At 40.0% G+C, this 22,360-nt stretch overlaps 1 protein-coding gene across 4 annotated transcripts in view; it reads right to left on the bottom strand.

The window, feature by feature from the left end:
- SOBP (sine oculis binding protein homolog) overlaps positions 1–22,360 on the bottom strand; it is a 160,360-nt gene that overhangs the window by 96,900 nt on the left and 41,100 nt on the right. For all 4 annotated transcript variants that reach the window (XM_087443958.1, XM_087443961.1, XM_087443960.1 and 1 more), the window contains exon 4: positions 22,063–22,214. In XM_087443958.1, the coding sequence (XP_087300084.1) occupies positions 22,063–22,214 (152 nt within the window). The remainder of the gene's footprint in view (positions 1–22,062; positions 22,215–22,360) is intronic.

Genomic DNA, 22,360 nt, shown 5'->3' with positions numbered 1-22,360 from the left:
TAAGCACTCAGAACCAAGATTTTCCAGGAAGATCAAATGAAAAGGCTAAAAATCAATACAGGCAGCCACGGCTTCTTATAATCACAATTTTCATAGAAATTTAACTTTGTAATTTTTTTTCCACAATGTGTCGGTCTCAGAAGCATATCAGGATTGATCCTGTAGTCAGCATCCTAACTCTAAAATGTTCAAATGTTGCATTCTAGTGATATAAATGAATATGAATATGACATAGGAGGGTGGAGGCAGAATGAAGGGACAATTTATTCATAAATTATACAGAGTCATCTTTTGCTGATCTTCCTTGGTAGAATGGGGGCAGTCTGAATGACACAAGACAAAGGATCATCTAACAATTGCAGTGGAACACACATAACCAATACCACCCTCCATAACTAATCTTGGCCCCTCAAAGGTCCTGTCAGCAGTCAGAATTTAGAATGATGATGACAGGCAACCCCTTGCATTGTTATGAAAACTCAATTCATGGATAATCAAGTGTAGTCTACACACAATGTGAGCAAATGAAGTGAAACCTCTGTTTCAAATCCACTACTTGGCACTCAGTGTCCATCTGTCGAAATATTTTATAATAACTTTCCAAAAGTCGGACTTACTTTAACCAACCCTGATATTCAACTAAAGGATGTGAGACACACTTTGATGTGTGGTTCATTTCACTAAAAAGGTTCAATTCTCAAAAGAGTAGCCTTGAACAGTTTTCAAGTGACTATATCTTCCATAATTTTTAACAGTTTGAGAAAAATTTTATATGGAGATAGCAGAAACATTTCTGCTTGTAAAAGCAAGCCTATAGTTCACAGAAGCACTATTTTATTTAGTAAATATTTATTAATATTTTATTTACTAATACAAAAGTTAAAAATATATTTTTGTACTTTCCCAATCACCTTTACCAGAGGTATTTATTAATTACTTATGCAGAGAAAGTTTGATACATTTTCATTTTTCTGTTGATTTCAAAGGAAAAAATCCTCTAAAATGTGAACTATATTTTTTTAGTTTTAGCTCTGCTTTTCATTCATACCGTGTTTATCTTATTCACAAAATATTCCTTGCACCAATAACAAAATGAGTGTGCCAAGTGCACAGACAATATATGTACATTAAATAAAAGAATTGGAAAAGATCAGAGAGGAGAGATTAAGTCAAAGTTTGGAGGTATGTGAATGCTTTATAAATTATAAAATGTGATATAAATGTATATTATTATTGCTACTGATGACATCCTATCAATTAATTTCCTTTGAAGCTCATTATATAATATATGAGGCCATAGTTTTTTGAATTACCACGTGGCTCTCTTTTATAGTCACCTGATTTTTGGAATTGCCAGATGGACACATCTGTTCCAAAGTCTGACTAGACTCTGATTAGCCAAGGAAGAAACAAGGTTCAAACTAGCCCAGTGCCTACAGCTGCTGAAAGATCTGTCCCAGCCAATGATTTACATGCTACCTCTTATTCATGTCTAACCTTGATTCTCCTGCTCAGAGTCAAGGTTTGTAGACGAGATTGTGCCACTTGCTTTGTTAGGCACAAATTAATGCAGTCAAACTATATAATTAATTCAGGCCATTTTGTCAAGCCAATTCACAAAGAAAGAGCACTGGGAAACCATACCGTTACCTCCTTTGATATCTCCAAATTGTGTTCAGTCATTTGCTCTCTGGTGCGATGGATCAGAAGGGTCTCCAGTGTCTGAAGTGATGGAAACCATGCTGCTGTGAGCACTATGAAATTTCAGGTAAGCTGATTTGTGTGTGTGTGTAGAAGTGTGGCACTGGTATAATAGAAAACCTTTGACTACATGGAGATTTTGGAGAGGCCATTATCAGGTCATTCAGCATATCAAGGACAAAGCACTGATTCACTGCGTCAGCTTCAGAGTGTGCATTTCTGCCTTTTACAAAAGACAAGCCACTGAGTGGGATTGTTAGATACCACCCTCGACTCAGGACCATCTTACAACACCTGTGCCCTGTTATAACACCTCTATTACTTTAACAAGCAGAGCCGCGGTCTGGTTTCCAACTTGCCACAGAATTCTCAGGTCAAGTGTAAATGCATATTACAGAGCACCCTCTGGCATGTATTGTTAAAGCCCTCATTAAAAAACCTCCAATGTTTTCAACTGTGCCATTGGAAATGTTTCCAAATCCTCGTATCCCCAACCTAACAAATCCCATTGTTTATTAAATCTGATGTTTTGTAAATTTGATACTGCCTGGCTTATAGAGGAGGAATATCTTCCAAAAGAACCCAAGAGAGTTCTTATGGAAAGAAAAGCAAATCAGGAGAACTCCCTACCATGGTAAGAAGACAATTCTAGGGTTAGGAGACACAACAGTATTGCTAACCAATTACGGTTCTGTCTGGGTCATGCACTATCTGTAGCAGAAAGAGGCAAGATGGCAGATGCCCTGGGTTATTTTAATTAATTTAATCATGTGACTAATTGGTCTCTGCTGGGTTTCTGTGGTAACTGCTTCCTAAGTGCTGATGGGCAATTGTGTTAAATGTAGCTTGGAATCTGCACGTAGGGCGCAGTGCGTTGGAGAGCTCGCGAGGAGAGCTGTGCAGCTGTGCTCGGAAGGTGCCCTGCTGGGGCTCTGATTGTCTGACTGCAGAGCGCTTACAGCTGCAGCGTCCTCTGGAAGCAGGCGCTGCCTTTTCTAAAAGAACATTGCTTACCTACCTACGTGGGCAAGAACTCACTGTGGACGTCAGAAAATGATCTGTGATCAAAGAACACTCAGATTCGGCAAGGATCTGGGAATTAGATGGAGAAAGGTATCTGTAACAAAGGGACATCGGAGTAGGAAAGAGGAGAGAGAGAAAATTAAGGCTACTCCTCTGTGGATAACATGCAGCCCCACAAGCTATCATGTGTTATTCATAGCTGTCCGAATGATACTAATAAGCCATCCTTTTAAATGCCTTGTAGGGTTTATCTTTTTTTTTTTCATTCTCTTACAATGCCATCTCCTCCTTGTTACCGAGAAGGTGCGTGGGAGAATGGGTGGGTGGATGGCCAGTTTTAGAGCACAGTCTACTTCAGACAGATGGAAGGAAAATGACTTCCAAATTTTCTCATGAAGAGGGATATGTTTGTATTTGCGCAATGCATTCTAGCACCTGTGCAGAGAAAAAAAGTGTAATCACAGATTTCCCTCGGAAGGGGATTTTAAAAAAAAGTAAAACCACTAAATGCAGCTCAAAGATGTTGCTGTACTTGATCAAGCCCTTCCATCTGCAGTCCCAGGCAAGCTCCTCAGAACAATAGATTCTCCCCACCCCACTCCCACCCAGACGAAAGAAGAGTCAATGTTTGGACCATTCTAGAAACTCAAGAGAAGCTGCTTTCTGAGATCATTCCCATATCTATCGGAATGGCAACATGAATAATACTTTTTTTCAGAGCAGGAGTGGGAGGCAGTTGGAGGGAGGGTTGCTTTTCCTTAACAAATGCCACAGTGACCCACAGAAGCCGTTCTGTGTCCTGTGTGTTCCAGACTTCTGCAGGAGGAAAGCTCCAACGGACTCCAGCCCTGCTCCCCCCAACTCCAGACATGAAGCAACATCTTGGTAAATTAAGTTAAATTGGCTTCATCTAAAAATTTCACGTTAAAGATGCACATTAAGTGGGCTGACGGTTTAAATTCCTTTAAGAAGTGGCAAGGAGTTCTGTTAAGTGTTAGAATGTGTCTGACAGGACATCCGGGCAGAAAGAGTTACTTAATCCAACATCTTGCTAAGACTGGGAGCTTCCCTACATCGTTATGTCTCTGTAATGTAAATGGAAGAATCTGTCCAGAATATCACCAGTTTTGTGACTTTAATGGCATCCATTTTGAGAAGTATCTGTCTGTTCTAAGTATTGGATAAATCGTTGAAAAACTGTGTCATTTGATTCTCAAGGCCTACATCCTGAAAGGAGCATCATCTCTGGCACTGAGGCAGAACTGCCCTCCTAATACTGTTAGTTTATTATTGGACGCTAATTCTAAAAATCTGCCTGGGGACACCAAGCCATACCAGTCAACCCCCAGTCTGCCTGTACTGTCCCTCATGCTGATAGTTTTACAGCTCACCTCCACCTGTTCCAAACCTCCACTCCAGGCTGCATAGGTCGAAAACCTTCCATATTCTATTTCTGGCTTAAGGGAAGAACTCTAGTTTTTAGAAGAGCAGACGGGGAGCTGAATGCTCCCACATCCAACAACCCTTAGTTAGGATTCTAAACCCGGATTCAAGAGGTCCATGAAAGAATTTCAGAAAGTCTATGAACCCATGAAATTATCTGTCAAATCTTGTGCGTGTGTTTATTTCCCAGAAAAAAGGTCCACTCTGAAGTTTTCTTCAGATTGTCCAAAAAGACCATGATGTAAACAAGAGGCTAAGAACCGCTGCCCCAGACAGTTTTCCATGCAGGTTTATAGTCCACACTCGCCTTGCCTCTAATCTGGCTGTGGGTGTCAAATTATTTAAACGGGGAAGCCTTAACTATCATTTCTTTATCACCCTACTTTAAAATAGATTCAATCAGTCTTTCTCCTTGGTAGCCAAGTTGTCCTCCCAAACAACTCCCCTTATGTGGGCCACTCCTTGTGAAGGATGAGCCTTATGCCATGAGCCTCACGCACAGCTTTGTGGAACAGGCCTGGGCAGCATCTCACTGACTGTGGCATGAAGACCGGGCCAAACATGGCGGCCGTCTATCCCTCCATTTAACTCCTCATCACCTTTGGCCCAAGACTCAGAATTACAATGAGAAACTGCTTGAGAGGCTGCTCCTGCTTCACTTCACTTCTCCGGCCCCTCCTCACTGTCTTCCTCTACCCCCTTGCTCCTTCTCCACCAAGTCACCTCTGCCTTCCTTTACTTCATTTTCACCTGATACAAGAACTTAGCACAGCACATTTTAATATTTGAGCATTCTTTTTTACTATCTGATCAATACACCCACTGCCCCCAGTTCTCCATCAAGACAAAAACAAATTATCTTATATTTAAAAACAAAAAAAAATGGGGCAGCCATTGGCCATTTTAAGAGATAAATATGACTCCGTTAAGAGAGTCCACAATGAAAGTTTCCAATAACTGATAGAGATATCTCAGTTTAACTTGGTGAAACTGCAGCGTTAAGATCAAGGAGAATCCAATGGTGAGAACTTGAAGGCCCGCTATCCTGCCACAATAATTATACTTAATACAAATCTATCTATTCATCTAATATTTTCAAGCTGGGTTCTCAACCCATGAATGAGTCCCAATCAGCAACTTTTTAATGAAATAGAATAGAATATAACAAAACAAAACATCAGAATGCATCCCATAGAAAAATAGTATTGTTTCATGAAACTTTTTAGTTTTAAATAGATAAGTCCTGTTTTGCATATTCTAAAGCCTAAACAGTTTTCACATTTTAATACTTCTGAAATCATGATGTATTTTACAGTTGTTGTCAGCTAGGTTGCAGTTGTGACACAATTGTGTGAAAATCTTCTGCTGACACTTTCTGCTGAAATCAAGAAAATAACAGCATCAAAGTGACAGATACTATGAAATAGGGTATGAGTGTGTGTGTGTGTTGTGTGTATACTAAATTACAAAGCAAAATGTATTTCTTACTACAGGTTCATGGTAAACAAAAGTTTGAAAAATAGCATACTAAGCCCTTTTATAAAGTTTATATGTACACTTACTAAATATTGATATTCTAATCATAAAGAAGAGTGGTTTCTATTGCCCTTCATGCAATGGCCATTACAATTCTCCTCTTGTTGACTTCAGAGACCTCATCATAGTCGCAGCATCTGTGGTTTCTGCCCCTCACTAACTGTGTGACCCCCACAAGTCATTTCTCTTCTTGGGGCCATAGTTTTCTCATCCATAAAAAGAGGATGTTGGAGAAGCTTTCTAACATCACTTTCAGTTTGAACAGTCCAAGTGTGTAAATAGGCATTCAACTCTCACACATCTGTGATGAGCCCTGTCTGTATATTCTCTTCTTCTCTGCCTCTTTTATCTCTTGTAGACTTCTTCATAACACAACCCAAAGACAAAAGGATGTCAAAAATCAATTTTTTAAGTCATATAATAGGATTTTAAGTATTCCCATAAAGTTTGTAACATTTTAAAGTGTTAAAACATAATGAGGGAATTACAATAAGGGTTATACATTTGTTTTTTAATGTGTGACATGTGGAGCTCTCATTCCTGACTCAGATCCTTTTTTTCTGCCTCACTGTCCTTAGCTTTTTTCCTATCCATCCCATTTCCTAAATTTACATTTTGGTCTCCATCCTAGCATGTGCTCACTCAGGCATAGAGCCTGGCCCCTGGGCTGGGGAAGTCACTCTGTGGTCCCCTGTTCTTCTTATCCACATCTGTTCCAGCACGCCTCCCACAATATCATTTGTTTACTTGTTAGTCTCCCTTATTCAACTGTGAGAGCCTTAGAGGCAGAGACCTCTCCTTATTTATCTTTGTATCCCCAGCCACAGAACAATGCCCAACACACTGTGGACACTGAATAAATGAGTAAGTGAATAAACGTGCAGCATGAGGTCAATTTCCACACAAGCACAGGAAAACTCACACACACAGGCAGACATTCTTCTGAGCAGAAACCACGTCTCAGATTTCTGCGTTCCATGGCACCCAGCCCTGAGACAGGTCCCAGTCTCTGAGGACCCAACTGAGTTGCTGGTTCATTCACTGGTTGCACAGACACCAACCTGTACCCAAATATTCATTCCTGCACTTCTCTCTAGCCTTTCACCTTCCCAACCTATCCCAGTATCCCGGCCCAAGCCAAGAGTGGTGGGTCAAACTGTCCTGGCCCTGCTAGCTGCAGCCTCTGAGAAGGGGCTGGGTGACAGAAGGGGTTATTTCAGCCTCAGGACCCAAGAGCAAGATGGAAACAACCAAATTCCTTCCTGTTCCCAAATATCTAGATCCTGGGGATGTCAAACATCTCCTTGTCCAGAGTTGAATTACATGGTCATAAAGAATTAAATTTAATGGACATTTATTAAGCGCTCAACAGCTGCAATAGAACTAGAAAGGAAGTGAGCAAAAGAGCTTGAATGACAAGGGAGTTCTGCTTGTGGACGAATGGAAATGTTAACTTAAGCTCACCTGTTTACTCTAGTGCACTTTCATTTTCTCCTCTCTTCACATTTAATATGAAACAATGCCTTAAATGAAACACTATAAGGCATCTAAACTTATCATCCAACTCTTCCTGAATTTCTATTTAATTCTGGTTGTCTTGACTTAAGCTTCAATAAATACAAATAAGTTCTATGAGCTCCAATCCTGGTATAGGGATTGGAATTATGCCTCTTCACCATTAATTCTCTGGGGTTTATCTGTTTTCAATTCACTCTTTAAGTCAAGTTTAATGCTCTGGAATTTGGGAGGCCAATATTCTTTTCTACTTATTAAACAATTCAGAGTACACAAAAATGAAAATTATATCATTGGTACAAGGCTTTCTCTGGTGCCAACAGACCATATGATTGAGGATTCTTTTTTTTTCAATCAGTATTGACTTGATAATCAGGTTTGAAGTTCCATTAGATTTACAGCAGTGGTGTTCGCAAATTTCTCATACTTGATGTACTCTCGATGGTACCACTTTCAGCAGAAGAACTTGTCAAGCCAAATCATGGACCTGGGATGTAAGTTCACCTTCTCTCTTCCCCTCACCTGAAGTAGTTTAAATCACCCCTTCCCTGGAGCATGCCTCATCAGCTGTGCAGCACAATACAAAGGGGGAAATGTTTTCCCAACCCAGAAACTCATCAACTTGGACCCTGAAGCATGACATCTGAATACCTTACTGCAGGAGCAGGAGCAGCTCACAACTGCTGTACACAATCATTAACAACCTGCTTGCATTTCCAGCACTGCCTTGGTGGATTAATGTATGCACTACGTATTAAACCATCTGCCACAGAGTCTGACCCAGTCTTTCTCCACAGTGGCCAACTGCAAAGCTTACCCCTGAGTATTAAGAGGCAGGGCACACTTTCATTACATTTATCTTCCCCAATTATTTAGTTTTATTATTGGTTCTTTTGTCCTCCACAGAATACCTTTTCAGGCTCTTGTGTCCCATATTTGTATAGCCTAGAGTCTAATGAAAATATATTTAATCCTCTATGTCAACTCTTTTAAGGTTCACCATTAGCCTTTTATAAAAATCAGGTTAAAGAAGAATGAACTACACGTTTCCTGTGAAGATGGGACATAGCTTGATGATCAGCCCATCATTTGATGCACTTTTGCCCACTTTAAAAAATTGTCTTTAATGCAGTCAAACATTTAAAAGCTATTTCTTTTACTCTAGGCAAGGAACACAACTGAGCCCCCTTCACACCAGATGAAGTTCCTCTCTCTGAGGATGCTGAGAGACAGCCCACATCAGGGAGTATGAGGATTGAAACTTTTTGTTCCCTGTGCTGGCTGACAGCTCAGTGAATGGAACTGCATCTGATGTCAGGTTACGTCATTATATTTATATATTTGTAGAGCAGGGTTTGCTTTTGGGGGGTCTGGGGGGTAGAGGAGGAGGAGGAATCCTCTGTGGTTTTTCAAATGAAAGCAACTTAGAGAAAGTAGCAAGCTTTCCCTCCTGCCTGTCATCTACTTCCAAATAAGCCGTAAGTGCATTAAGTGACACTCCTCCTAATATAAACCCCTGGGATGGTATGCTATTAATTTATCTGTACTCTGAGGAATATCATCCACTCCTTCCCAGGTTCTTAATCCAAGGCAAAGCTTTATTCCTTGCCTTCGGTTATTTATTTTCCTCAAGGGTCCCTTTGGAGGGAGTCGGCCAAACTCTAAGTGAATTACTTGGATTTTTGAAAATCCAAACAACTTACCTTACTTTTTGCAAGGCTATATTTGGTCATTGTATTTAGGTTTATATTGAATGCTAACTCAAGACACAAGTACTGCTTTTTCTTTTTTTTTTCCTCAGAGGCTTCTCAAATGGCAACTCTGCAAACTCTGTACTGCTCTGTTATTCTTCAGAGTCTGACTTTTCTCCAAATTATGATAATGGAAACTCACCAATCTAAAATCTGGAGACTTTCTGTGTACGTGTACGTGTGTGCCCCTGCACGTGCACAGGAACACACTTGGAGGACTGCAGCCATAAGCACTGAGGGGTACCCTCGGAAGAGACCCCAAGGATTTCCCAGTTCTCAGGTATGCTTGCAATTTTTAATAACACCACCAGCAACATCATACCTTATTTCCTTCCTATGCTTTGGACGTTCTGATTTATGGCACTTAAGCTTCTCAAATTTGCTCCAGCTGATTTTGGAGATTCAAATCACCATTTTAGTTGCACCAAATCCCTATTAAAAACTGCTCTACATCAAAAATACAGGACAGAGAAGCCACACCCAACTCTCTACATGCTGCATCTTTCTCTTACACTGCTTTCTCGTCTCTTTAGAGCACAGCTTCTGATACCCAACGTACATAGGCACCTTGTGTATTTCCACTATCTTTGGTTGCTTTCTGAAACATCATCTGTTTGCCCTCTCCATTTCTGATCTAACATGTCTTCTGAGTTTCCTGAGACAGATTTTTCACTTTTCTAAAGGATGCTTTTTTAGTACTAATAAAACTTTCATACTTGTCTGCTTAATCACGCCAGCTTTACTGTCCCCTTTTTACTTCTTTGTTTTTGGCTCAGAGGTATATGAACCATCTGTGCCTCTAAAACAGTTTGCTTAAATAGCCTCCAGGCAGATTTTATGGTTTTTAAGTTTTTTACTTTAACCTTCAGCCTGCTGTTAGCCATTTTCATCACAGTTTTAAAATCAGCCTCTTTTGGAAACGACTGTCACTATACGTGGTTTTCAGAAGTTACAGGAACTGGAGAGGGGGCCACTGACTCCAGCTGTTCACAGTCACCTGAAGCAGATGCAGGTATGGCTGGCCTTGATAAGGGTCATCTCCTCTATTTGGCATCCTGAAGAGCGATGCAGACACCTTCATTTAGAATATCCATGTCCACACATCACCCAGTTAAGACCCAGGAAGATAAAATCTGAATTACCTACCTGCCTATTTATTTATCACTACATTTCTACAGAGTTGTCATCATGATCCTAGGCACTAAATGAGATACCAGGCTGAAACAAAGAATACAAAGAAAGAGAGGAGAATTCTTTCCTTCCCGCCACACCACTGTGCCATGAGAATCGCCCTCTGTTATCATGCCAGCAGACACGCTGTTTTGTTTTCATTTTATCACAGTATTCTAGTCTGGGGACCCAAGTGTCAATAAGCGTTCCTCTATCCTGGAATTTATCATCGCCCAAATTTCTGTCTGCCCTTGCATTAATGTTAACATAGCTCTATATTTCCTTCTCTATAACAAAACCACATCTCTTCCCACACCCAGCAGGAGTGGAGGAGATGGGGAGAAATCTGCCCTTTCTGTGGCTCTTTCCATCAAAAAGTGACTTAGCCTATTTATTTTCCATCATCCAACCATATTTGTCAGACAGTAATTACACTATTTTCCTCTCTCAATTCAGTGTATTTTCACCCAATCTTTTCTCTATTGTTATTGTTGCTTTTCTGATACATTTGATAATTAAAAACACTTAGGCTCTTATAGTTATCATTATTTTTATTATTATTATTTATTTATAAGATGTTTCTACCTTCAGGACTTACAAGCTGTCAATATACTCCCTGAATTGAGTTAATAATAATGTTCTAACTCTACAGTCCATGAAGCTGAGTGAAAAGTCAGGGAAGGCAGAAGCCAGCAGGCAAGCAACAAATCCCCAAGGGTTGATAAGAATGAATGAATGAATACACAAATGGATAAATTAGATTATTGTTCTAGGGAATATTTATTTGTTTAATTGTTTTCTTGTTTGTAGGTAAAGTTCCATTTCTTCACAAAGAACTTGAAATTAGCAAAGAAGGAGCAAATCAGGGCCAGGATCAGAAATCATGCTGCTGTGACCTCAGCCCAATAAACTCTTCCTTCTCCTCTTCCCCTACTTAACTCTTCACCTTTCAGATTTCAGTTCAGGCACTACTTCCTCAGGGAAGCTTCCAGATCCCCTGACTAGTCAAATCTCTCTGTTAGAGGCTCTCACTGTGCCCCACCATCATAGCACTTGCCACAGTGGCAATTACACATGTGCATTATTATTTCAATAAATGTCTGTCTCCCACTGGACCATAAGCTTCATGAGGGCAGGAACCAGGTTTTTGTTGTCCACTGTAACTCCAATGACTAGCACAGTGCCTGGCACATAGTAGCTGCTCAACAAATACTTGTTAAATGAATAAATAAATAGATTAATTAATAACTGTGCAAGTTGCAGTCTTCAAGGTCTCTGCTCCTTCGGCCACCTGAACTTGGTGCATTCAGCCTCAGACTAAATCACGATTTGTTTGAACACTCCCCTTTCCCTTCTGTTTAGCAGACACAGTTTTCAGCCACAGAAAAAGTAACTTAAATGTGTGGACGGGTGGGCTAACTCTTAATGGGTAACAGCAACCTCATCCTATCACCCATCCAGTCCCAGGCATCTGCCTCCCCATACCAATATGGTCCTTAGCGGACATCTCCTAGGCCACTTAAACTGATGAAACTATATCCTGGGCTATCTGCTACTCTAACTGCACCATTGTTCCTCTTCACAAGTGAGCATATCTAACAGTAACCACAATCCCTTAGTCTTACATCTGTGCAAGTTCATGTTCCATAGAGTCCAAAAAGAATAGAAAAAAGTCAGCACTTTGGTCCAAGTACTAAAGCCAACATTCTAATAATCAGGTTTTCAAAGCAGTTGGTCGTGGATAGAAGAAGTAGTTCATCTAAGCACCCCATAATGACTTAACCACATTTTTATCTTTCAATCCACACTTGGATTCCAGATTCCTTCTTCCACATGAAAAGAGTTGATAGGCATGACACATTCATTGTGTAAGGAATTCAACCTCAGGAGATAACCTCATGAAATCACCTCTCCTTCTCTCTAGTGGACATCTGTTGGCTCCTATCATCAGCCATCACTCTGACCTCTTCCCTCTTTTAATAGTTTCCAGATTTTCCTCCTAGGAGCTACCCTTACCCATGCAGCCTCCCATGGGCTTTAGAGGGAAATGAGCCCAACTCCAAAATCAGTGAGAAGCCCTGATTGGCTCAGGCTAATCAGGACATCCATTGCCCTGGTCATAGTCCCCAGCTCAGGCATGTGCATGTGACCTAAGCATAGACAATGAGTGTGAGTTTCAAGACTCTTGCTTGGAAGGCTAGGACACAGGCACTCTGTCTTCTATTGGATGTGAACAAGGAAGCATATAGCCCTGATTGCTGCTGGCAGCCATCCCATAACCTCTGGGGAGCCTGCCTTGGAATACAGCCAACACTCTATACAGAAGAATATAGAGATGAGAAGAAATGAGAACATGATAAGACCACCGCATGGCGAGATCAACCTACCTGAAGCATCCCCTAACTCAGGACTTGACAGTTCCATCAGATAAAAGATACCTTTTATTGTTTAAACCAGTTTGAGCTGGGTCTTCTGTTACTTGCATTAAAAATCCTGACACATCCTATACGTAACCACCAAATTAAGTCCACTCTTAGAATAAAATAAACTTCAGAATAATTCTTTCATCCATAGACGGCCCCTTCAAAGTTACAGTTTCCTTTTCATCACACTTCTTCTAGGGCTAGAGCTTCAGAAGGCCTGTGGATGCTATAGGTCTCTCAGCCCAAGACCTGAGTTCTGTGTTGAACTGGACGCCTTAACCTCACCACTAGTTTGGGGGCAAGCCCCACCCCCCCTTTAGAATGAAAATCACTGTGTCAGAACATTTAACCAACAATGTCCATCCTTGGTTCATTTCCTCCCACACTTTCCCAAAAAAAAACAAAACCCTAAATTAGTTCAACACACTTTTGCTACTGGAAAATGTTTCATAACTACTAGTGAATAATTCAGTGAATATGATATTTTTAGTTTTCTATTGCCTGACACACCCAACTTTGATGGGAATGCTCTTGCCTTTCTTACTCTCCAAATCTCCTTTGCATCCAGGATCTTAAACGTACTACTTCTTTAACAGAGATCCAATCAACAATGAAAATCAGATCATGTCATACACCCTACTCAACACCTTCCAATAGCTGCCAACACACTGAGAATAAAATCCAAACTATTACTTCTCCGGCTGATACGATCTGGCCTCTACCCACCTTGATCATTCAACTCCAGACACTCTGACCTTCTTGCTTTGTTCAAAAATGCCAAGCCTGTCCCCCCCGAGGACCTCTGCTTTTCACTTGCTCCTCCTCCTCTCTGGAATTCTCTGCTACAAGCTCTTCAAACAACAAGCTCCATCACTTCATTTTGTACCTACCCACATGTCGCCTCCTCAAAGACAACTTCTGTGACCGTCAGATATAAAACAGTACCCCATCACTATCCATCCCCTCATCTTGCTTTTTCTTCATAGTATTTATCACTACTTGATATTGTGATACCTATATCCAGTCATGCATCACTTAATGGCAGGGATATGTCCTGAGAAAGGTAATTTTGTTGTTGTATGAACATCAAGGAGCGTACTTACAAAACCTCGATGGGATAGCCTACTACACACCAAGACTATGGTACTAATCTTATGAGACCACCATCGTATATGCAGTCCATCATTATGCAGCGCATGACTGTACATATTTTTAACTTGTATATTCTCTATATCCCTTAGAGAATGTGAGTCCCGTTAAGGCAGGGACTTTTCGGGATCCACCAAACTTAACACAGTGCCTAGCACATTATGGAGGCTCAATATGTCTTTTTATTTTATTTTTTTTTAAGAATAAATGAATGAATAAATAACAGGGTTTTTTTAAGCTTGGCTAAAAATAAACAAGAAAGCAGAATATAGGCACTTGTCTCCTGTTGGGCAAATCTTCCTCGTCTTTAACTATGCGCCCAGCCTCCTATCACCTAACTCTGGGTCTCTGTATTCCTAAATCCTTTGACACCAACAACTTAAATAACTCCAACTTATGAAACATACAATACTACAGATGATCCCAGAAAGTGTCAGGGCCTTCAAAGATTCTTCATATAACAAAGACTTGGATGTGCAGTCCTAGAACTGCTCGCCATATTTTAAATGATATGAAATCATTCTATTGAAACAGATTACAGAATAACATCATTTATCAGATCCATATAGAAATCACCACTTTATCATGGAATGTTTGGCAAAAGGCCTGTGAAGCAGACTAGCAATCATCATATCTCAAAATTCCTATTACCCAGTGAACCCCCAAAATACACTTATCAGAGTAGGATCCAAGAATCTTAATGCTAATTAGCTAATCAAGAAAGTGAAACACTAAGAAAGTTTAAGTTTGTGTGACAAAATTGGATGCAAAATTTTTGATTTATGTCATAAATTCTACTATCTCTGTAGAAAAAAATAATCATTTCCAAGTCAAGGCAGTAGTTTTCTCACAATCAAAAGTGAAGTACTTTTAAACACATTTCAACATATTTATGAAGGAATTCTCCTATATGCCGCCAAAGCTCTCTCATAAATCAGAATAATGTTTCCAAAGCACATTTGGAAGTAAAAAATTCATATCTACTAACTATATTTTCCTCTATTAGAAGATGAATTAAGAGGAAAATGCATTAATGTCTGAATTTATAACAGGAGTGGTTAACCCTTAGCCATAGCAAACTAATGAGGAATATTTTACCATGGAAGGATTAATCAGGGCTCTCCAACACTATGCAATTTGACATTTTGAGGACTTAATCATGAATGGATTTTATTGCCCTATTTACGTTTCACCATGGGGATGCCATACAAAGACACCACATGTTAGAATAAATATAACTCTTGAGCTTACTCTTGTTGCTTTAAAGAAATATTATTTAAATAATATTCCATAGCTCTTAAAAATAGTCCTCACAGAAGCAACACCACTACGATTATGTCATCTCTGGGCCAAATTCAGCTCAAACACTGAGAAAATATCAATATAGATGTAGTGAGGCTCAGAGCCTGGATCTGACTAATGCTCTGCTCACAATGAGACAACACCACCAATTCTGGGAGGTTGTGATTACTGGACATTGGCCTCCATCCCCAGCCATTGCTTATCTCTATCTTTGTTAAAGACTACAGGAGTTTCATTTAACTAGAGTGTGCAGTAAATTGCAGCAGAGTTCAAGCATCTTTTATGGAGTCATTAAACCATTGATCTGCCTTCTAGTGCTTGTAGTAGTGCCCAGCTCTGGCCCACAGCCTGTGTTTACAGAGAATGCAGCAGACTGACGTTTGTAACCTCCAAAGCCAGTCTGTCAGTAGACATTAGATTCCACTGTGTGCACAGCCACACTCAAAGTGGACTGTAACATAGGGAATTTCCCATTCTCAGTCTGAACTGCTCGGGCAGAAAGTAAGTAGCTATCTGCAACAAGATTTTCTTTATTCCATCCTAATCTGTGATAATATGAACCAAGAGCAAAGAGCCCAAGGAACAAAGAATTACACATGGTTTGCCCAGTTCACCCTTTTGCTTGTGTGTACAAAAGCTATCCAGAGGTATTGAGTTGGGGGAGAAATAAAAATAACCATAAGCATGCCTATAGTTTGCATCTCCTGCGTATGGCCCTTTTGAGTATACTAGTTTTGTGACCAGACACTGCAAAAGTGTATGAAAGAAATTCTGGACTCAAACTACTACCTTAAATATCTCAAGGCAAGCCACCTGGCCTGTTTTAGGCATGCACTTATTTAGACAGTTAAACATTTTTAATAAGCATTTGAACTAACAGAGCATAACTACAATCCTAGGAAAATGCACAATCATTCTCTCTTGGTTTCTCTGGACAGTGCACTAAGTACTCTTAGAAACTTCTCCCTCCTCTGGTCTTTATTAATAAGATCTCATCACACCTGCCTTTTAAAGTCAGGCACAATGAGTAACTCTGTGCTGGATGCAGCTTATGATGAGAGAAGCACAGCAAAACAACCCATTAGATAATTCTTTAAATGCTCATTCTTCAGATAAACCTGAACACTCTTAGCAGCAGGGTGAGAAAGGTGGCAATGCAAGTGACTGGCTCGATAAGGAGAATGCACATCCCAAATAACCAGATCCCTTCCTGATCATTTGTTTCACTGAACTGCCCCTGCCCAAACAGACAGCCAGACTCTGAACTCAAAGCATGCACATTCATCACTCTGCAGCCACAGTCACCAGAACACAATGTAGCTGATGCAATCTGACACTGTGGTTAATGTTAAAAGAGAGTGTGCCTTTGAGATGGATTGGATAATTACGGGCAGTTCACAGGAGAAAAACCTGATTTAAGTGTACAGCATTAGCTATCACCAGAAGGATGGCCAGAGATTGACTGTGTCCGAAAATTAACATTCAAGCATATATGTCAATAGCCCTGTATATTGACCTCTGGGTAACCAGATTCATATCTATGAAAAAATCCCCCCTCTTCCTTCTGCTCATTGAAAAGATACGTTGAACAAAGATTGAGCCTTGAAGCTATTTGGAGTTTTAATCATCTCTTCATATTTAATCTAAAATACCTAATATTATTCAGAAGTTGACATCCCTTCTCAGTAATAGGTTAGAATTATTTCTCTGTTTCCCCCACAACCTCCCCAGACGTAGCCCATTAAAAACTAGACATGGTTGCTATTCCTTTCTTTCAGTACAAACTCTCTGGCCCCATTCTCCCTGTGTTCCAGGTATCCCTTAGAGCAGTGTTTCTCAAGTGGTGTTCAAGTGTTCTGGTAAACATAAAGATCACACGCCTCTCCCCCAAGCTTCTGATGGCTTCCGAGGGCATTGTGTCCCACCCTGCAGTACCTCTGCCCTGCAAACTTTTCTGGCATTCTTCAAAAGCCTAGGCATCACTTTAACCTGACCTGCATCTTACTTCACTGGCCAGAACCTTCCTGCTCTAACCCACCCCCAATGTGTTTCAAAGGGGTGGCACCTCCGCTTCCTCTGCTATTGCCTTTTTCCTAAGTTCTCACTTGCAGCAGCTCATCAATAGTCCATTCCATATTTCAAAATACCAGAGAACAAGAAAACAGTTGGGTTTGTTGTTCTTTCCTCAGAGCTTCCTGAGGACGCCCCTGTTTGCTGTGACAGGGATTTCAGCCACTGGTCTGCAGACTGCAGCCCTGGGAGGCGGAGGTCACTCTACATGCAGGCAGCGGGCAGGCCTGCAGCACAGTTCCAGTGGACACTGCAGAACCGAAGCAATCATCCCGCAGGCCAGGGTGCAGGTAGACAGACCCAAAAGGCTCATTGGTGCCCCATAAAAACAAGGTGAAGCCGCAGAAAGAACTTGGGCGCTCCCTGGGCGCATTTACTTGTCAATCAAGAATATTTGCAAGCGCCTGGCAAAAGCGAGTCTGTGGCCTGAGCTTCAGGCAGTCAGGGGACGTTAATTACAAGTAATTCCTTAATGTCCTTCCCCAAACCTTCATGAATGATAGCCATTTTGCAAATTAAATCTCGCAGGTGTTTAAAGGGAAAAAAAGTAGACAGGTTAATCACTGGATTAACAGGGCAATTGTTACACATTTCTTCTGCACTACTAGGTTCTATAATTAAGTCTGAAACTGAGAATCTTTCCCAGGATATGTTCAAGTTTAATAAAAAGACCAACAGTCTAAATAAAATGTAACTCCAAATAATATGATAGACATGCTAATTAGCAATGGGTTTTTCCAAAAGAGATCTCTTCTAAGATCTAATATCCCTGTATATACAGGGTGTAGTTTGAAAGTAAAAGAAATTCTTATTTTACAATATTCCCCTCATTGAATATTTATTATTATTATCATGATTGTTAGGAGATCTTAAGGACATCATCTGCAAATGTTGTTTCTATCTATAGAAACTTTTTATATTTAATTCATTCTTATTCTTATCTCTTATTCACATAGGTTTCTTCCCATTATGGTCTGTTGGGGAACAGCACCATTATGATATTGAAGAAGTATTTCTATCTATTCTTGTCTCAAATTATGGAAAAAGTAGAATAAGGAAGCAAAACTTTCGTGCCCTCAGGAATTTGTGTCTATTACTAAAGTATCAATGCCACTAATCCACAAAGAACACTATAAATTTGAGATCTGAACAATGAAAGAAAACAATCATCCTTTACATTGCCTGCATTGGCCATTTGTCTTGAGTTTTGATTTCCTGCTTGATTTGTGGACATTAGTTTAGAAAACAGGATACTTCCTATGCAGAAGGAAAAAGATCAAATACAGGATATTTGGAAATGACTACTATTTGTGGTCTTGTTTGTTACACTCATTTTTAAAGGGATAATGGTTACAAGGCATTACTCCCTTAGGAAAGAATATTGTTAAGTGTCTGTTATTGTGCAAAGTAAAACCGGGATTAGTTAGACTAAACGCTTCAGCATTTCTTGCAAAACCACTAAGGAGTCTCTGCAACTTTCCAAGTCCTAGGTGAATCGCTTGGCTAGAAATGTGCTCAAGTCCTTCTCTACTTGTGGCTCAAAAAGGGGCTGGGAAAAGAGGGAGCTATTAGTTCCCTGAAAAGTCCCTAGTGCATCAAGTAATGAGACTGACATCCCATTGTTTGGCTAACGCCTATAGACTACAAAAGTATTTGTCTTATCCACTGTTTCAAAACCTTTTGAGCCAGCGATTGAGTCTGTTGTGGATAAGGATTCTACAAAATATAAGTATGAATTAACACTATACACTTCTTAGAGCCAACATCCTAAAATGTGTAAGCTAGTAGTTAGGTTACTTAAATGAATACAGCTGTGACTCACAGTCCTCTCCTAGCAGAAGCATTTTGAAGAAAGCCTACATACTTATAGCAATCCAAACTCTTGAAATAAAATTTTAAATTCGGTTTAAAAAATATAACCTACAGGCCATAAAAGGTTAACTTGGCTTCAGTCCATCCCACCTTACTTCATAGTGCCAGGGTTTCTGAGATATGCAGGTGACATTCTTAACCTAATCCATCAGACAGACACGAGATCCAAAGAGAAAGGAAGCTTCAAGAAGCAAATGAAATTTAAAGAGCCAATTTTCAGTGGGCCTTCATTTTCAGAGTTGGGCTATTTTTGTCCCTGTTTTTAGCAGAAAATCAGTTCCTGCCTCTATACCCAAGCATTTGTGAAAAGGATAGCAGAGGAACCACAGGCACAGCTGTCCAATTTACATTCACAAATGCAGGTGTTGCTCAGACACAAAACAGAGGTCAACTGAATACTGCTCCTAATTAGCTACCTTTTCTACTAGGATTTTTCTTCGTAAAGTTATGCATGCAATTTGGGTTCAACATAGAGACCATTTTTAGATCCCAGCATGCTATCCACCAAGAAGCGGGCTGTCATTATAAAGCATAATTTACAGCATAGTTAATTTTACATGTTTTTTAAAATCTACATTATACCTAAGGCAAAATTCTGCTCTGCACACACATTATTCACCCTGTTTTCCATCCACTTCTCAATATTTAAAAGTGTAGAATTTAGCCTGAAAATCTTTTATGTAGGAATGGGAAGAATTTTGTCCTTTTTCTTAGATTACGAAAGTCCACCATTTTAATAATGAGGACTAAAGACTGAAATGATATGCGAAGAGAAGTAGCTATTCGCTGTTGTCTTCAATGGGGAACACCCTGGGGCTTATTACAGCAGTTCTTAGAAATGGCAGGATGAAGACTGGTATCTAATACAATCCATTAGGAAACCCAAGCCCTAAATGAAATGACCACAAAATCCTATCAGTTAACAGAAATGCAGCAGCTGTACATGTTTATTGTAATACAATAGGATATTGTTGCAGAGATAACACTCTTAAAATTGAAAAAAAAAAAAAAAGAATCCAGCAAGCCATGTGACCAATTTATTCCTCTATTTGAAAAATGAGACCATACAGTGTGGCAGAGCTTTAAATACATAAATAAGCATGAAGATTGCAGAGAAGACAGGTATTGTATGTATACTAATGGGCTGCTAGGATCAGCCGTCAAAGTCACTGGCTAAACTTCAAGCCACTGCGACTCCCAGGTTTTGCGGGGTTGTTCAAAGACCCACCCCAATAACTCCTTGCAGGATGTGAAAGGTAATGGACCTCCTCCCCCTGCTGATTTTACCTACTATAACTATTCCAAATGCTAATTCTTATCTTAGCTCCCAGTTCTCCATTTTTCAACACTATACACTACGGAAGTTTAAATTAAGTTTGACCTTAAACTTTATAATGATGTAATATTATATATATTTTATTTATATTACATTTTATCTTTTATAAAGTATTCTGGGCTGTTGTTCCACATTGAATCAGGTGCCTTTCTTCAAAGGCTTACTGAAGTAAGATCGCTTTGCAAAGTGTAACATGGATCACCAGGATTGTGACACAACCATCTTGCTTGATTTTATTTACTACAGGCAGTCCATCAAGCTTCAGACCCATAATCCTTCTGAATCATAGAAAGACGAAAATCCCTGTTCTACAGCCATCTTATGGGATGGAATGCAAAGTATTTTGTTGTGGTAAGTAGGGCTTTGAAGACAAAAGCGCTGGGTCCACTCCTGTGATTTGTTACCCCAGTGGTCAGCATTCAAACTGGGAGCCCCAGGGTCTCAGAGATCATTTTAATCCTCCTATATTAAAACAAAATGTGTCTCCCATGTGTTACTCTAACCACTCCCCCCTCTGAAGCCTCACTGGCCTCTCCCAAGGGAAACTGAACTCAACTTGTGACTGTCCCAAAAGAATTCCAAACAATTTCCTTACTTGCCTCTCCGTTCCAGTGAAGATTATGAGCCTAATTCTTACAGACTGCCACTAAAATTCCACCCCACTGAATTCTGCAGCCTAATTCTTTCAGCATTATGTTTTTTGGCAGAATGATGTGACCCAAATTTGCAGGAGATGATTTGCTGCAACAGTGCTTCTTGCAATGCAGTGAGCCCAAGATTAGCATTTCAGGATTGCAAATATCAGACTTAAAAAAAATAATAATTGTTTGCTTCAAGAAAGGACAGATTTTGATCTTGTATTATGGAAATGGAAATATTTAGCAAAATGTGGACGATTTTATGAACTAAGAAAGCTTTACAGATCGATGGAAAATAATCAAGAACTAGCAATTTACTTCAGTAATTGGTGGCAAAATGCTATAGCGGTCCTTTAAAGATTAAGAAATTAGCTGTGTGTGTATGTACACGTGTGTGTGTGATGGTAAAAACATCATGCATTCCATTTCCCAACAGTGGTGGCTAATACTATTCCAAAAGAAGATTTTTAGACCTAAGATGTCTTAAAACAAAAAAACAAACCAAAAAAAAAAACTATAACTATGGCTGTTCCTGTGTTTACCCACCATGCTTCTCACATACTCTTGGCTGTATGAGCAATGTTGATTCAGGTATTCATTATTTCACCTTTTCTCAATGTCAATCAACTTTAATATAAGGTGTCAAGAGAGACTTGACCTGTTTCTTGATTAGAATTTGTGGATCAGATTTTGGAAAGAGCCAGAGCAATATTCCCATTGGGAACCAATATTACACTGAGTGGACTAAAGCTTTCTGGCCATGCTTCTGTGGCTAGTTTCTCAGCCTTTATAAGAAATCCCTATGACTTATCTTTCATAGACTCTAGTCTATGCACTCTACTACTGGAGAGACACTGTCTCATAGGATACCAGCTGCCATCACTGTGTCCTCATCAGATTCATTCACCCTCTCAGAATTCAAACACCAAGACCAGAGAAACTGAAGAACAGGTTACACATTAGAAGGGGATTCCTTATTCCAAAAGGTTAAGTATGACAGAGAAAGAGAAGAGACAAATCAGAAAGAATAAAAGTAAAAGGTGCGCAGTGTTTTCAGCAAGAAGCTAAGAGGCACACGTGCGCACGCGGCCTGGTGAGGCCTGTGTGGGCCGCCTCTCTCTACGGGCTCTTACCTTATTTCTCTTGAAGTAGGCTCGTCGGCAGGCCGCAAAGCACTTCTCGCTGCAGAAGCTTTTCACCTCACTTCCCATACTCAGGGAATAGCGCTTGATTCCCACTTTCTGGCACCAGGCACACATTATTTGTACATTTGACACATCATCTTCTATAACAAAAGTATAAGAAAAATGTTCATATCAGAGGCAAACATCCCTTCAAACTTAGACACACCCTGAACCTGACAGAGCTACTGGAGGTCTGATTTTCATTTCTGTACCTCACCACTTTCTGACCACATAGGATGGCCAACTC

The sequence above is a fragment of the Ceratotherium simum genome, chromosome 19 (genome assembly GCF_057802395.1).
Source record: "Ceratotherium simum simum isolate JZ-2026a chromosome 19, ASM5780239v1, whole genome shotgun sequence".
Lineage (NCBI taxonomy): Eukaryota > Metazoa > Chordata > Mammalia > Perissodactyla > Rhinocerotidae > Ceratotherium > Ceratotherium simum.
This window is presented reverse-complemented; position numbering and strand designations above follow the sequence as displayed.